Source organism: Lipotes vexillifer, unplaced genomic scaffold (genome assembly GCF_000442215.2).
Source record: "Lipotes vexillifer unplaced genomic scaffold, Lipotes_vexillifer_v1.1 scaffold1034, whole genome shotgun sequence".
Classification (NCBI taxonomy): Eukaryota; Metazoa; Chordata; class Mammalia; order Artiodactyla; family Lipotidae; genus Lipotes; species Lipotes vexillifer.
The window spans coordinates 391,377-408,217 of NW_006790288.1; the positions used below are offsets into that span (position 1 = coordinate 391,377).

Here is a 16,841-nt window from a genome sequence, read left to right on the forward strand (position 1 = left end):
GCACTTTGTGTCCCCTGTCCCCCATTGCACTGATTTTCAGTTTTTGGTTTTTGCATGCATATGTTTCTGTTATAATACCACATATGTGTTCCTGAAAAAGCTTCACATTCTGCAAAATCATGCACTAAAAATAAACAAAGGTTATGGGAAAATAGGGTTATAAGCAGATCACTTAAAATTTATATAACTTTGTAATCAGAGCCCTGATAAAATAATAATCCTAATTAAAATGCTAACACAGTTAAATTTCGCTGGCATTTGCACCTAGAAATGCACTCAGACCATCCTTTGTGGTTATTCCTGGGGCTCACGTTTTATTCTTCGACATATAAGGTCTCAAAAATATTTGCTTCTCATAGAGACTTGTGTCATCAAAATTAAAAATATGATATGGGGATATCAGTCAGTTTGGGGTTGTTTTGTTTCGCTTTTTAACACAGAAATATCTTTGCATCCTTTTCATTTGCACTTGCCCTTTCCCCACATAGCTTAACATCGTGGAAAGCACAGCAGTTCTTAAAGCTACAAAACCAGTTACTTCTAAAAAAAACACTTCTGTAGGATTTTCATCTTTTTTCCTTAACATATTGGTAAAGCTTCCTCTTTAAAGAGGAAACTTGTGCCTGATCTTTTCTAAATATTAACTTGCTGAAAAATTTACATGTAAACCAATATTCCTTCTGTGTTATTCCCATAGTTACCAATCTCATAGAGCTAAGTGCATTAAGATTCTTACATACTTTATAGCAGAATGGAACATACTTGTTTTATCCCCCTTTACCCCATTGTCTATGAACTCACTGAGGACAGAAACTGTCTCCAACTCATCTCTGTGTCCCCTCCAGTGCCTGGCATAGTGCCTTTTGCTTAGAGAGTGATCAAAAAGTATTTGGGGCTTTCCTGGTGGCGCAGTGGTTGAGAGTCCGCCTGCCGATGTAGGGGACACGGGTTCGTGCCCCGGTCCAAGAGGATCCCACGTGCCGCGGGGCAGCTGGGCCCGTGAGCCATGGCCGCTGGGCCTGCATGTCCGGAGCCTGTGCTCCGCAACGGGAGAGGCCACAGTGGTGAGAGGCCTACATACCGCAAAAACAAACAAACAAACAAAAAGTATTTGTTGGCTCTAACTAATTTGTTCTGCATAATAAATATAAATCTATAGTATAGGGAAGTCCCTTAATGTGAGGACTGATACAACCTAAACATGATTTTGTCTAGCTTCCTTTGCTGTCAGTACCTGCCCTCTTAAGGTCTTACGTATTCAGTTTAGAGATTATATGCTGTTACATATTCATATCTCTGTAAGCCATGTTGAGACATATTGTTATATATGATGCTTCTTGGAGATTAAGCCCAGTCGTCCTATGTAAAATTCTACCAAACTGTCTCCATTTCACTGGTCGGTCACTGACACTAAAAAAGGCAGTAGAGTTTTACAAGTCAACTGGTCAGTTCTCTTCTGTGCTGTATTGATTGAAGTGGTAGAAATAGTGGTGGAAATGGTATGTGTTCCTTCTTTCAGTGAGGAAATTGCAACCTTTCCTACATGAGACCCTGGACCATCTCAATCAAAGGAAAGAAAAGGGGAAATAACCATAGTTAAATTCATATTTGTCTTAAAGCAATTACAATGAGAATTTATGTCCTTATTTAATTCTTATCTTAGGCAAAAGGCATTTAATTTTCTGTAGTTGAAACAGTTGCTAAGCCTATGACTTGTACATTGCCATAGTAGTGATCTTAGTCATATGTATTTTAGTCAGATGTATCACTACCATTCAATAATTATTAGAACTAAGATATTATACATCACCCAAGTGAAGGGAGGATAAATATTAGTTCTCTCTTTTTTCAGAATGTAAAGAGGCTCCTGCAGAACCCCAAAGTGACAGAGTTTGATGCTGTGCGCCTGGTGATGCTTTATGCTCTACATTATGAGCGACACAGCAGCAATAGCCTACCAGGATTAATGATGGACCTTAGGAATAAAGGTGTTTCTGAGAAGTATCGAAAGGTAACCAGATTTATATATTAATCCCATCAAACAGGAACCAAATTCTAGTATTATAGCCTTAATTCTGACAAATAATGTCACAGTTTTTATTCACAGAAATGTATAATTCTGTCCTCTCATGTTTTCATTTCCTTAATAAAGTTATTTTCTTCCTGTTCCACAAGCAATAAGAGGTTGTTTCTCTATCTTTTTTTTTTAAAAAAAAGCTTGTGTCTACAGTTGTTGAATATGGTGGTAAACGGGTCAGAGGAAGTGACCTCTTCAGCCCCAAAGATGCTGTGGCTATTACCAAACAGTTCCTCAAAGGATTGAAGGTATGATATCTCTGTGCTTTGCTAAATGAGAAACAGTTGAAGTCCCTGAAGCTGAGAGTGAGTGAATATGATCTTCAAAGTAACTTCAGGATTGCTGCTGATCTAGTACTATGTCAGTTAGGTGAAATTAAAGCAGACATCCTCTTGAAAGCTTTTTCTTTAAATACTTTCTGTATTGGAACAGCATCATCATTGGTCCAAATAACTGAGAAGGGAATAATGAGATATTTCCAGGAAATACCCAAGAATAAAAAGGCAGACAGTTCTGTTAGTCATAGCTATTTTACTCCATTTGTTTAAGATTTGTTAGGTTGTTTTTCTCTGATGGAAATTAAAGATGAAGCAAACAATTGTAGATCTTTTAAAAATACTAACCTATTTTCTTAAAATGGTCAAAAATTAGTTTTAATCTGCTAGGCTTTCTTATGTTTCCTGAAATTTTTCCATTTTCCTGAGTGTTTCTAGTCTCCTTTGCTACGTAGTCCTTTTATTTGCTCTACATATCATATAATATTTCCACAAAAGGAAGGGTGTCAGTGAAGAGATAATAAAGGATTTAAGCAACTGCATTTTAAAAATTCCTTTATAACAGCTAACCTTAAATTAGAGTTTTTTCATAAGATTAGACCATTTCTAATTGATGAAAATAATTAACTATAAAATTCTCCTAAAATTCCTGCTTGACTCTTGTCCCGTGAAATCTCTATTGAGTACATGTCCTTTTCTGATATGAGTATCATTAACTGTTATATTGCAATTTCCAAAAAAAAATGACATAAGAACTATTTCCCCGTGTCTTAGGGAGTAGAAAATGTATATACTCAGCATCAGCCTTTCTTACATGAGACCCTGGACCATCTCATCAAAGGAAAGCTCAAGGAAAACCTGTATCCTTATCTAGGCCCCAGCACACTCAGAGACAGGTAAGATAACAAAGATATTAATAATAAAAACCAGAGGCACTAAGAAAATAGGAAATTTAGGGTAATGTAAGAGACTACAGCAAAGGTTATATCATTCTAATCTTCCTTCCCCAGTTGTTTCAGTTCTAAGATTCTTTTGGTTTTACATGTGTCAAAGTTAGATTTAAATTCCCCTACTAAGCCTGAAACATTGTTTCTTTTGGAATAAAGAAACAGATGTTTTGGAGAGCCCCAAATACTGTGTCCTGTCCTTTAGTCTCAGACCAGTTTACTTATGCCATTTAAGGTTCAGTTCCATGGCATCTAGCATTTGGAGTTTCAAACATTAAGGCTGAAAATAGATTTGCTGCTTGATTACCATCCAGAGCAGGTTGTTACTATTTTTGGTGAGGACTGGACTTTGCCAAATGTGGCCAGTATATAAACTGAGACCTAATTGACAAAGGCCTTTTGTCACACAGGAGAAAAGGATGGCTTTCTTTTTGGGTATTAACTGAAGGAAGCAATTGTCGTTTTAATCCAGTGGTTTGTTAGTTTTTTTAAAAACAAAAGTTGTCCAGAACAACTTACATAAGCCAACCTGAAATTTTAAATATACACAAATTCTACCTAGTTATAAATTATATTCTTGTGTATTTTTTATTGGGACCACATATTATAAAGAGCCAAATATATGTAGCTGAATCCTATTGGATAGATTAATGTGAGAATTGTTACTGTTGGTATAATTCTTATATTATTTTAGCTAATCATAATCTAAGGCCTTGGAAGAATAGTGTTTTATAAATGTAATGAATTTCTGAAAGGAGAAAAATATTTTGAGGTACATAAATAACTCTTGTATGATAAAATATATTTTTTCATGTTTTTCCTTAAAAAAAAAAAAAAACTCTGTAATTTGGTAACAGAACAGAAAGAAAAAAAAAAAAAAGAAATCTTTTTAAAAATCCAAGGTTGAGAAGCAGAACATCTGGGGTTAAATTCAGAGAGTATACTCATTTGGCATCAAAATTTAGAAATGTCAGCTAAGTGGTAAGAATGAAAACCAGCCCAAAGCTATTCACCTATCTGAGAGGCTTTTTGAAAAACAGTATAACTCTATTAAATAGCCTTCTAATTAACATGATAAAAGTAAAAATATTAATTTTCTTATGAATTTCATATAAGAATTATTGAATAAGAAATTAGCCACTTATTGCTAAAGGGACATAATAGACCACCAGAAGAATATTGTGGATGATTAGTTCATGAGAGCAAACCTTTCTAATTTGGGGAATTCATTTCCAAACAAAGTTCAAAATGAGGCTCTCTTTATCAGTTGTCAGCATCTGTGGGCATTTGTCACTATTACCTAAATATATATATAGTTAATAATTCAGGGCTTCCCTGGTGGCGCAGTGCTTGAGAGTCCGCCTGCCGATGCAGGAGACGCGGGTTCGTGCCCCGTATCGGGAGGATCCCACATGCCGCGGAGCGGCCGGGCCCGTGAGCCATGGCCGCTGAGCCTGCGCATCCGGAGCCTGTGCTCCGCAAATGGGAGAGGCCGCAACAGTGAGAGGCCCGCATAACGCAAGAAAAAATAATAATAATAATAATAATAATTCAGTTACTTCATCCTTTTATATAACAAATATTTGAATGCCTTCAATATGTCAAGAACTGCTGGGGAAATAGAAGTGACAGGAAAGACAAGGTACCTGCCTTCAAGTAACTTACATGAAGGAGACAGACAGTAAACTAGTAAAGAAATTTGAATATAATTTGAATGAGATAAGTGCTATTGAGGAAATAAATAGGGTAATAAGCTACAAAGTAACTTTGTAGAAGTGGGGAAGGCTACTTTAGATGGAGAGAACCTCTCTGAAGAAGTGATACTTAGGATGAGCTTTGAATTACAAGAAAGAACCAATCTCATAATGATTAGGAGGAAAAGCCTCACAAATAGAGGGAACACCAGAACAAAGTCCTTGAAGAAAGAGAACTTGGCAAGTTCATGGAACAGAAAGAAGTCCAGTGTGGTTGGAGCATAACAAGTAAGAAAATGAGAAGTTGAGAAGATAAGTAGGGCTGGATCACATAGGGTCTTACAGGCTCTGGTAAAGAGGTTTTTAAATTTTTAAATGTCATAGGAACCCACTGAAGCGCTTTAAGCATTCAAGTGACATAAACTGAATTATGTATTAAGAGATCACCTTGTGGGGAGAATGGATTATTGAAGACAAAGTTAGAAGCAGAAAGACTACTTAGGAGGTGGCTGCAATAGTCCAGGTAAGAAATGAAAGTGCTTTGGATAAGGAACCTAGGAGAGAAGGTGGAATCAATAGACTTATTTAATGGAGTAGAGTAATGGGACAAGGGTAAGGGAGAAACCAAGAATAACTCTCAGGTTTGGGGGGAAAATCAAGAGTTTTGTTGTTAAATTGCAGATGCCTGGTAGATAATCAAATGGAAATGTTCGATGCTAAATTGGGAGTTAACAAGATTTGGGTGATTTAAAGCCATGGGACTAGACTAGATCACTTAGGGGTAAAGAAGAGGACGCAGGACTAAGCACTGAATAGAGAATTGGAGTCAGCAATGGAGACTGAAGAAGAGACAGAAAGATAGGAGGAAAACCAGAAAAACTTGGTATCATAAATATCAAGGAGTGAGTGGTTACCTGAGACCAGTCTTCTGAGACATAAAAAAGGTGAGGACAGGGCTTCCCTGGTGGCACAGTGGTTGAGAGTCCGCCTGCCGATGCAGGGGACACGGGTTCGTGCCCCGGTCCGGGAGGATCCTACATGCCGCGGAACGGCTAGGCCCATGAGCCATGGCCGCTGAGCCTGCGCGTCCGGAGCCTGTGCTCCACAATGGGAGAGGCCAAAACAGTGAGAGGCCCGCATACCGCAAAAAAAAAAAAAAAAAGTCAGGACAGTGAAAAATCCATCAGACTATTCCCCAGGTTCAGTGAGTTTGGAAGCCAAATTAGAGAGGGTTACAAGAGATAAGACAAAATGGAGATAACAAACAGTATGTAACACTTTTTAAGAAATTTTGCTTCAAGGGGTCAGAGAATGGGATTGTAGCTAGAAGAGATTGTAGGCTCAGGGGAATGAGAGATTCTAGAGCATACTTATAACCTGATGAGAATTATCCTAGAGAAGGAGAAATAGGTAATGCAGAAGAGAAAGGGCAAGACTTGCAGAAGTGAAGTCTTTAGGAGATCTAGAACACAAGCAGAGAAGATTTTGATAGGAGCAGAGGTACTTCTTTCACTGTAACAGCTTTTTTTTAAAATTTATTTATTTATTTTTGGCTGCATTGGGTCTTCACTACTGCGCGTGGGCTTTCTCTAGTTGTGGCGAGCAGGGGCTACTCTTTGTTGCGGTGCACAGGCTCCTCAATTGCGGTGGCTTCTCTTGTTGCAGAGCACAGGCTCTAGGCGCACGGGCTTCAGTAGTTGTGGCATATGGGCTCAGTAGTTGTAGCTTATGGGCTCTAGAGCACAGGCTCAGTAGTTGTGGCACACGGGCTTAGTTGCTCCGCAGCATTTGGGATCTTCCTGGACCAGGGTTCGAACCCATGTCCCCTGCATTGGCAGGCGGTTGCTTAACCACTGCGCCACCAGGGAAGTCCCCACTGTAACAGCTTTGATGTTGAGAACATGGGGCCATCTTGTTTGATTACTTCTGTTTTCTCAGTAAAATATGATGTCGTTATCAGGTAAAGTACAGGATAAAAAGAGAAAACATTGTGAAATTGTTATCTTGTAGGCTTGTAATCAGATTTACTAGGGAAATGTAGTAGGACTTCTAGGCACGACTGAGTGCCCACTGGAGTTCTGTGGTCATTAATTTAAAATACAGCCCATGAACCTAGTTGTGTGGTTTTCTCTAGCAACTTTTAGCTGCACTAGATTAAATGAGGAGAAGGCTGATAGCTGGGTCCAACCAGGATTTTAGGAAACAAAAAAAGATGGAGGGTATTGGATAGTGAAAAAAATATTGTTGAATGAATTGGAGGTATCGATGAGGTCAAAGAAATATTACAGTAGAGGCATTAGCATAAGTGAATTAAAAGTTGAGGGAGTAGTTATTAGAGAAAGAGGTCTTCAATTCAAGATTTCATATTGTGGATACTTGTAATGCAAAAGTTTATGTTATAATCATGGATGTTGGTGGCTGTGAGGGATGAAAGAACGAATCAGTGTGGGTGAGGAGACCAGGATGTGAGATGAGTAATCCACGTTGGTGTTAGAGTCACTGAAAATCTTGAAAGGAGCAGGAACAGGAATGAAAAGGAGAGGACAGTACCAGAGCTGAAGTCTTCAGGGAATAAGAAAATGACCAGGAAAGGAGGTCAGGAGAAAACAGTGCAACTATATCATAAGCTTCTAAGATAGTGGAAATTTTGAAGAAGGCGGAGAAATGGTTATGAAACCATAGTAGGGGGCACAGAGGATACCTATGCCACCTCCTGGCCCTGTTTAACAGAAAGAAGAAAGAAATTGTTAATAATGGTTACCTCTGGATACTGAGACAGTGGTTAGTTGTATACATGTCTATCCTTCCCACTAGGTATTGTATTAAGTATTGTAATCTTGAAGTAAGAACTATGTTTTATTAATATTTGGGTTTTTCACAATATTTAACACAGTGCTTTACATATAGATGTTCAATAGATATTGTCAGATTTCTTATGTAGGCATCTGTAGTAGGTGATATGACAAGATTTACAGTTGGGAAATGTGAACTAGAGAGTAAATTTGGTTGATGTTACCAGACAATTTCGACTTTTGCAGTTTGCCTGTACAGTATTTTGGCTCTGTATTCACTTAGACCCCCCCTCAGCTCTAGGCACCGTCTTCACACTGGGTTATCACATTTAAAAGAGTCATTGATTTTAGTCATCTTTATGGTTAACTTAAGTCTCATCATGATAGAACTTCTTGGTTTTGTTGTTATTGTCATAATAGAAGATATCACAGGAGATCTGGCAAGAACACAACTTTGCAAAACCAGGAACAGTTGTAGGGATGTTTTAGCCCTTAGCTTTAAGTTACTGGTTAACCTGTTTGGCAGTATAGCTATATCCACAAATTGGGTTTGCTCCTTCTCGGCAGATGGGACTCCCACATATCCTATTTATCAGGCTAGATTTTTTTTTTCTCGCTCCAGAATTGCTTCTTACCCCTGATAAAAACAAGCAACTTAAACATTTGGTGAGAAAAGGGAGCTATCTGGTCATGCATTCCAGAATTAGTCAATTCAAAAAGGAAGTACTCTTTCACATTTATACAAATTTAGTAGAATCTTGTTGTTTTTGTTTCTATGAAAGCAGCAGTCCTTTCTCATTGGCCTTTTTTCCTACAGTCAATGCTCATATGATCTTTACTACCTGTAAGTACTAGATTCAAAAATTTGAATTTTAGCCATAAGTGTAACAGTCCACAAAGTAGATAAAATACTGCCTCTTAAAAGTTTGTTTTTCTGCTTAACTGAATGATTAACGATTAAAGTAATGATTTCCAGAAACACTGTATGTGAATTTTTTTTTATTTTTCTAATACAATAGAGTATAAATTGGTTGGGTTCTCAAGGTGTCCCTGTATGTATGTATGTATGTATGTATGTATGTATATATAAATGTATGTATATATATATAAATATATATATATATATATGTATATGTACACACAGCATGAACAGACTGCTGTTTTCTAATGTTTGCTATCTGCATTAATTAATGCTTTTGGTTGCTATGGTGAATTACAGAGCACAGGAAGATGTGTACAAAGAATTGAACTTGTGTATTCCACTTAGCTTCAACCATCATATAAAAATGATTTGCTGTATGTTTTACTGTTGGCCTCATCAGAACATCTACTTTTAAAATTCACCAGGGGGCTTCCCTGGTGGCGCAGTGGTTGAGAGTCTGCCTGCCGGTGCAGGGGACACGGGTTTGTGCCCCGGTCCGGGAAGATCCCACATGCCGCGGAGCTGCTGGACCCGTGAGCCATGGCCGCTGAGCCTGTGCGTCCGGAGCCTGTGCTCCGCAACGGGAGAGGCCAAAACAGTGAGAGGCCCGCATACCACAAAAAAAAAAAAAAAAAATTCACTAAGGGAAGGAATTAAAAGGAAAAATGTCAGGGATGCTTTTTTAATTTATTTTTTTCACCAATGTTCCTCCTTAAGCCAGCCTGACTAAGTAGTAGGAGGCTCAGGAAAACATTTATTAATGTTTTCATAACCAAATGTGACATAGTCATCTTTGTTAGGTACACAACTGAGTCAAGCTCTAAGAGCCTATCCCTACATGTAAGTTTTGTCGTTACACTGATATAACCTACACCCACAGTTACCACCCGTGGCATCTTCTTCCCTCTCCATCAATATGAAAATACTCCAGCACCCTGAAATTATCAGACTAAAGAATAGTGTTCTCTGGCTATGTTAGAAACCTGCTTGAATTTATTCCTTCCCAGTTCTTGCCTTTCTTTTCCATAAGAAAGATATATACTCTAGAGGCAGGTGATAGGCAGAGGGCAGCTATGGAAAAGCAACATCATTTTCCAGGGAGATCCTTATTACTCCACTCAGCTGCTTTTCTTTTTTTTTTTTTTAAGATTTATTTATTATTTATTTTATTTTATTTATTTTTGGCTGCGTTGGGTCTTAGTTGCGGCACGTGGGCTCTCTCGTTGAGGCGTGCAAGCTCAGTAGTTGTGGCGCATGGGCTTAGTTGCCCTGTGGCATGTGGGGTCTTAGTTCCCTGACCAGGGGTCAAACCTGCGTCCCCTGCATTGGAAGGCGGATTCTTTACCACTGGACCAGAGGGAAGTCCCTTAGCTGCTTTTTGTTGTTTGGGGGTTTTTTGGGTTTTTTTTTTTTTGCGTTATGCGGGCCTCTCACTGTTCTGGCCTCTCCCGTTGCGGAGCACAGGCACCGGATGCACAGGCTCAGCGGCCATAGCTCACGGGCCCAGCCGCTCCGCGGCATGTGGGATCTTCGCGGACCCGGGCACGAACCCGTTTCCCCTGCATCGGCAGGCGAACTCTCAACCACTGCGCCACCAGGGAAGCCCCCCTTAGCTGCTTTTTAAATTGACTTACCAGATCAAGAGCTCAAAACAAAAGTGTTACTGTCTAATTCTTCTCATCAGTCACTGTACCCCTGTAAGGGAGAAACCTGCTTCCCTTCTTCTTAATGGAGTATTCTGTGTAATTCATGAGTATTTACTCAAGATAAGCTGCATAATGGGTCTCAAGCTAGATTTCTCCCTCAACATCAAGAGCACTGCTTATGGAATGTTACTGTTAAAAATACTCATTTTCTGGCAAAAAAACTCATTTCAGGTTTGAGGATTTTATTGTTTCTGAATACTGTAACAGCCTTTTTTTTCCCTCCTGTTTTCCACCTAGGCTGACCCTAGATAGTTACAACACAGACCAAACTGTTGGTAGAGTGTCCTCAGTCTCCTTGATGGCACATTCTTATAACACTGGAATTTTTTTTTCCAAAGAACTCATTCTTTAATGAATATTAAACCAGTTGGGACTGCACTTCAGAAGCCATTATTATCTCAGATCATTGGTACCTCTAGAACCAATATAGTGGGAAGATTTAAAAATATATATCCTTAGAAATTTAGTGTATATTCTTGAGGGTAATACTATGGTAAAAGTTACAGGGACTCATATCAGTTTTTAAAATTACAACCAATTGTAGTTTATTTGATCTCTTATGAAATACACCCCTAAAGATCCTGACAAGAGCTGAACTTCAGTTTTAGATGTTCATATTCCCCTTCCCCTTCTGTAGAAATATTAGTAAGAATTGAAACAACACATACCAGATGTAGAAAAAGACAAGAATCTGTATTTTGCCTGAATATTCAGTCCCCAAATAATTGAGAATTTATCATACTTGGTAGAAAAATATTGCTATCACAATTATACAACTCGTCCTAAGCAAATGACCTTTTTCAGCAAGAAAAAGCTGGCCAGTAACTGGAGGCAAATCCTTGAAGGAAAAAACCTTGATAGTATAGAAAATTTTAGTCATTCGTGAACAGTGGTATTGCTTTCCTATAAGTTTCTAAAGAACCTCTTTCCCGGCAGCCTAAAGCACCAGATTAAGATTGGATTAATAATTTAGGCTTAAGGCTCATATCTCTTTTCTGTGCTACTAGAGGAAATCATACAAATTATAGATTAGGGCCACTACAAATTCACTGTTTCTCACTTCACTTGGGCCTTCAGGGATACTCAGTCAAACTTAGTAGTTCTCTCTCTTTGTCTCATTCACTACATCAGTTTAGAATGTTTTCAATAATGTCTAAGTCACCTGACCCACACCAGTGTTTCCTACTTCACAGTGGAAAAAATTGAGTCTGTCAGACATTAGCTCCCTCAGTGTCTAGCCCCCATGTTTATAAACTTAGTTACATATATCTACCTAATCTCCTTCCTTCATTCTAAAGGAAATACATCCCCTTTTCCAATTCAGAACTAACCTCTCTGCCAACACTCGTTTTAGACTCCTACCATCATTGAAGGAAGCCTTTGTCTGTAATTACTTGCACTTTCTCTCCTCTCTCTCTTTCTCTCCCCCTTCTTCTCCCTCTCCCTCCTTCCTTCTTCTGTATTTTCAGCTTTTCTTCTAATTACTTTTCCACAGACTACACGCATACTCAAGTTTCTCCTGTTAAGTAATGTATTTAAAGCCCTTGAGCCTGGGTTCTCCTCTAACCTGTCTTCTCTTCAGTCAGGCTTCTTGGATAAAGTCGCTATCTTCACTTCTCACCTCTTCAATCCATGTACCCTGGCATCTTGCTCCACTATAATACACTGAAACTCTTCTTGCAAAATCACATTGCAGGAATGTGCACAGTGGTCTCTTTCAGTCCTCACTTATTTACCTCACTACTGCATTTAACACTTAACCATTCTGTTCTTCTTCAAACTCACTTGTCCCCTGGCCTCTCCCTCTGGTTCTCCTTCTACCTTTCTGACAGTTTCCTTCTCAATTGCCTTTGCTAGCTACTGTTCTTGCTTATCCTGTAGATGTTAAAGAATCCTCCCAAACTCTGTCTTTTGGTTCTCTTCTCATCCTACATGATCCCCCTAGGTAGAACTCATCTATTCCCACGGCTTCAGCTGCCATCTCCATTGGGATGTTCCACAGGTATCTCAAGAACAACATGTTTTTGTCTTAAGTCAGTCAGTCTTGCTTTCTTTGTTCTCAGACTTAAACCACTATACCTAGTCACCAAAACCAGAATACTTAAAGTTATCACAGATTCTTCCTTTATCCTCATCCTTCACATTTAATCATTGACCAACTACTGAATGAAGAGTCTACATTTTTTGTGTCTTCTATATCCAGTCCTTCCCCTCCACTTCTGGTATTTCTTTAGTTCCAACTTTTATCACATCTTCCCAAAAGTGTTACAGTAGACTTTTGTTCTCCAGGTTTTCCCACCAGCAACCCCCAATTCATTCTCACATAGCTGCCAAAATTATCCTTCAGAAAAGCAAGTTTGATCATGGTAACCTGTTAAAACCCTTCAGTGATCCCCCCATGGCCTATAAGATTCAAGATTCTCCCTCTCTTCCTCTCACTAGATCTGCAGCCATAAAGGAGAAGTTAGGATAGCTCCAAAGTTTTGTCCTAAGCAAGTGAAAAGATAGGTTGGCCATCCACTAAGATGGGGAGAGCTATATGTGGAACAAGCCTGGGGGAGAGGATTAGGGATTTGGACATGCCGAATTCAGAAATAAACTAAACAGCCAAGTAGAAATGTCGATTAGACAGATGCTTAAGTCTAGCGTTTAGGAGAGCAGTCTGGGCTGGAGATAGAGATTTGGGAGTCATCAGCAGATAAATGTATTTAAAAACCACAAAACTGGGTGAGATCATCTAGGCAAGTGCAGTTCAATAGAACTTTCTACAATGATGGAAATGTACTATTCCATGCTATTTAATAAGGTAACTAGTAGCTACATGTGATGTTGAGCACTTGAAATATGGCTAGTTCCACTGAGGAACTGAATTTTTTATTTTATTTTAATTAATTTAAATTTAAATTTAAATAGCCATATGTGGCTAGTAGCTACTACATTACACAGATATAGGGAGTAAGTGTAGATCAAGAAGAAAGGAGGACCGGTGAATGGGTTCTGGACACTCTACCATTAAGAGGTTCAGTGAGGGACTTCCCTGGTGGTCCAGTGGTAAAGAATCTGCCTTCCAATGCAGTGGACGTGGGTTTGATCCCTGGTCAGGGAACTAAGATCCCACATGCCGCGGGGCAACTAAGCCCATGTGCCACAACTACTGAGCTCGCGCGCCGCAAACTACAGATCCCACGCTCTGGAGCCCTCGCACCACAACTAGGGAGAGAAAACCCACATGCCACAACTAGAGAGAATCCTGTGCACTGCAACTAGAGAGAAGCCTGCACACCACAACATAGGGCCAGCGTGCCACAACGAAAGATCCTATGTGCCGCAACAAAGACCCCACGCATCCAAAAAAAAAAAAAAGAAAGAAAAGAAAAGAAATAAAGAGATCAGGGAGATGAGATGAGACCATCAAGAGACACTGAAAAATGTCAACTAATGAAGTAAGAAGAAAATCAGAAGAATGTGATGTCCTGGAAACCAAGTAAAGAAGGTATTGAGGAGGAGCAAGTGATCAACTTAGTTTAAAAGGACCAAAAGCCTTGGTAATACACAGTACTGACAGGATGTGGAAAAATAGGCACTTTCCTGAATTTCTGGTAGAATGACATCTGTAGAACACCTTGGAGATACCTACCAAAATTTAAAATGCACAGTATGTCCACACGACTATATATAAAATGCAGTTTATAGACTGTATGTAAAATATATATTAAATATATACATACATATGCATGTATCTTATAATATGAATATGTAAATTTGTAAATATATGTATATACACATAGATAGTATCTCTGAAAGGATATTCATAAGAGATGAGTAATAGTGTTTGCCTCTAGAGAGAAACTGGGGTGCAAGAGGACTGAGGTGAGAAGGAAACTTACTTTTTTTTACAATATGCCCTTTTTTTATATTATACCATGTGCAAACATTTATCTAGTCAAAAACAGATATTTTACTTTATAATTTTTTTTTCTTTTTGGCCATACCACGTGGCTTTCAAGATCTTAGTTCCGTGACCAGGGATGGAACCAGGGCCCCCTACAGTGGAGGCACAGAGTCCCACCCACCAGACTGCCAGGGAATTCCCCAAAACAGTATATTTTAAAGTAACAAAAAATGATTGTAGAATATATAACACTGTGGAACACTTAAAGCATCATGATGCTAAATACATTGTTTCAGGTGGGTAGATTCAAATGAAGCTTACCTTGTCTTAAAATGTAGCATTTCAAAGGCATGATTTTAAGTCCCAAGTTCACATAGAAATGTCATAATTGACTCTGCTAAATCAATTGCAAAATGACCACCCCTTCATTATTGGGAGCCTTTGTTGGGTATCTCTGCAATTCAGAGATTATCTGAACATTCTTACATTTATTTTTTAAAGTTTTTTTTTTATTGAAGTATAGTTGATTTTCAATGTTGTGTTAATTTCTGCTGTACAGCAAAGTGATTCAGTTATACAAATATATACATTCTTTTCCATTATGGTTTATCACAGGATACTGAACATAGTTCCTTGTGCACCTGGTTGTTTATCCATTCTATATATAATAGTTTGCATCTACTAATCCCAACTTCCCGGTCCATCCCTCCCCCATTCCCCCCTCCCCCACTTGGCAACCACAAGTCTGTTCTCTATGTCTGTGAGTCTGTTTCTATTTCATAGATAAGTTCATTTGTGTCATATTTTAGATTCCACATATAAGTGATATCATATGGTATTTGTCTTTCTCTTTCTGACTTACTTCACTTAGTAAGTGATAATCTCTAGGTCCATCCATGTTGTTGCAAATGGCATTAGTTCATTCATTTTTATGGCTGAATAGTATTCCATTGTGTATATGTACCACATCTTCTTTATCCATTCATCTGTCAGTGGACATTTAGGTTGTTTCCATGTCTTGGCTATTGTGAATAATGCTGCTATGAACATAGGGGTGCATGTATCTTTTTGAATTATAGTTTTGTCTGGATATATGCCCAGGAGTGGGGTTGCTGTATCATATGGCAACTCTATTTTTAGTTTTTTGAGGAACCTCCATACTGTTTTCCATAGTGGCTGCACCAGAACATTTTAAAATAGCCACAACATCTGATTCTGTTTTCATGAAGTCCCACAAGAACAAGTACTCTCTCAGTTAGTGATTCCTTCAAGGTGTTTTAGAAAGAGAGAGAGACAAACAGAAAGGAAATGTAGGGTTGGTTGTTGTTTTTTCCATGATTTATACATAAGCATGTACATCCTTTGACTAAAGATATTTCTATTTAGTTTTGTTCTATAACTTCCAAAATGGTTGCTTCTGCTTGATGTCATTTTAAATAATGGCCGGTAAGTGATTTAACAAAATTATTTGCCTACTAAGATTAAGTAATTTTATCTTCTCTTGGTGGCATGAGAAAAGAAAAACAAGGCAGACTTTAACAGTTTTGAAAATAATGTGATCTCCTTCTTGTTCATATCTTCAGAAGGATCTAATAGGAGGACCACTCACTTTTGTTATAAAGCTATTTTGATAAAGATTGAAGCACCGTAAAACTACACAGTGCAACCTAAATGAGGCTAGTGACTGAGCTGATGCGTCAGCATGTCCAGTATCAAAACTACACCCACCGGTTTTTTTTTGTTTCCATGGTTTCTTTTTCTTGGTTTATCAGAGGATTGAGGAGCAAAGATTTTAAGAAGAGGTGGATTTCTAGAAGCGCCATTAATTTATGTATCCCATTCTTTTTTTGCACTAAATGTTTCTTGTCCCCGCATTATGCGGACATCCAAATATACCACTACTTTCCAAAATACTTTGAGGTCCTTGGACAGAAGCCATTGTAATGACACTGTACTAAGTATTTGACGAAGGGCTTATACGTGAAAGGAGATGTGTAGTACAAGCATAAATTACTGCTATATTGATACCATATCACAGTGAAGTACTCTTCAGCCTCTTGAATATAAAAGAATATTCCTACATTTGGTTCCAGCAAACACTATTGTGCTATTCTGAAATCCACAGCACAGAAATTATGACATCCGCTCATAAACAGAAAGCAAATCACTATTCAGCATTTCCTGCTCTGTTTCCTGCCAATTTCAGATAATTAAAACTTTTTTTAAACCTTTTATTCTATTCTGCTTTAATTTTGATTCCTTTACCAAAAAAGAAAGATTCAGAAATTAAAACTGTGTATATGATAGTAACAGCAAATTTTGCCTTTTTTCCCCCTTATCCTATGATATTAATTTCCTTCATTATTGTAGACCTCAGGATATCATTGTGTTTATAATTGGAGGAGCCACCTATGAAGAGGCTCTAACAGTTTATAACCTGAACCGTACCACTCCTGGAGTGAGGATTGTCCTGGGGGGAACCACTGTGCATAACACGAAAAGGTAAGGGAGGACATTCAGTCCTATAACTCTTTCC

General features: G+C 38.4%; 1 protein-coding gene across 2 annotated transcripts in view; it reads left to right on the plus strand.

Annotated features, from left to right (window-relative positions):
- Window positions 1-16,841, plus strand: part of VPS45 (vacuolar protein sorting 45 homolog) — a 68,393-nt gene that overhangs the window by 25,591 nt on the left and 25,961 nt on the right. For both annotated transcript variants that reach the window (XM_007463488.1, XM_007463487.1), the window contains exons 11-14: window positions 1,853-2,011; window positions 2,218-2,325; window positions 3,127-3,248; window positions 16,676-16,807. In XM_007463488.1, the coding sequence (XP_007463550.1) occupies window positions 1,853-2,011; window positions 2,218-2,325; window positions 3,127-3,248; window positions 16,676-16,807 (521 nt within the window). The remainder of the gene's footprint in view (window positions 1-1,852; window positions 2,012-2,217; window positions 2,326-3,126; window positions 3,249-16,675; window positions 16,808-16,841) is intronic.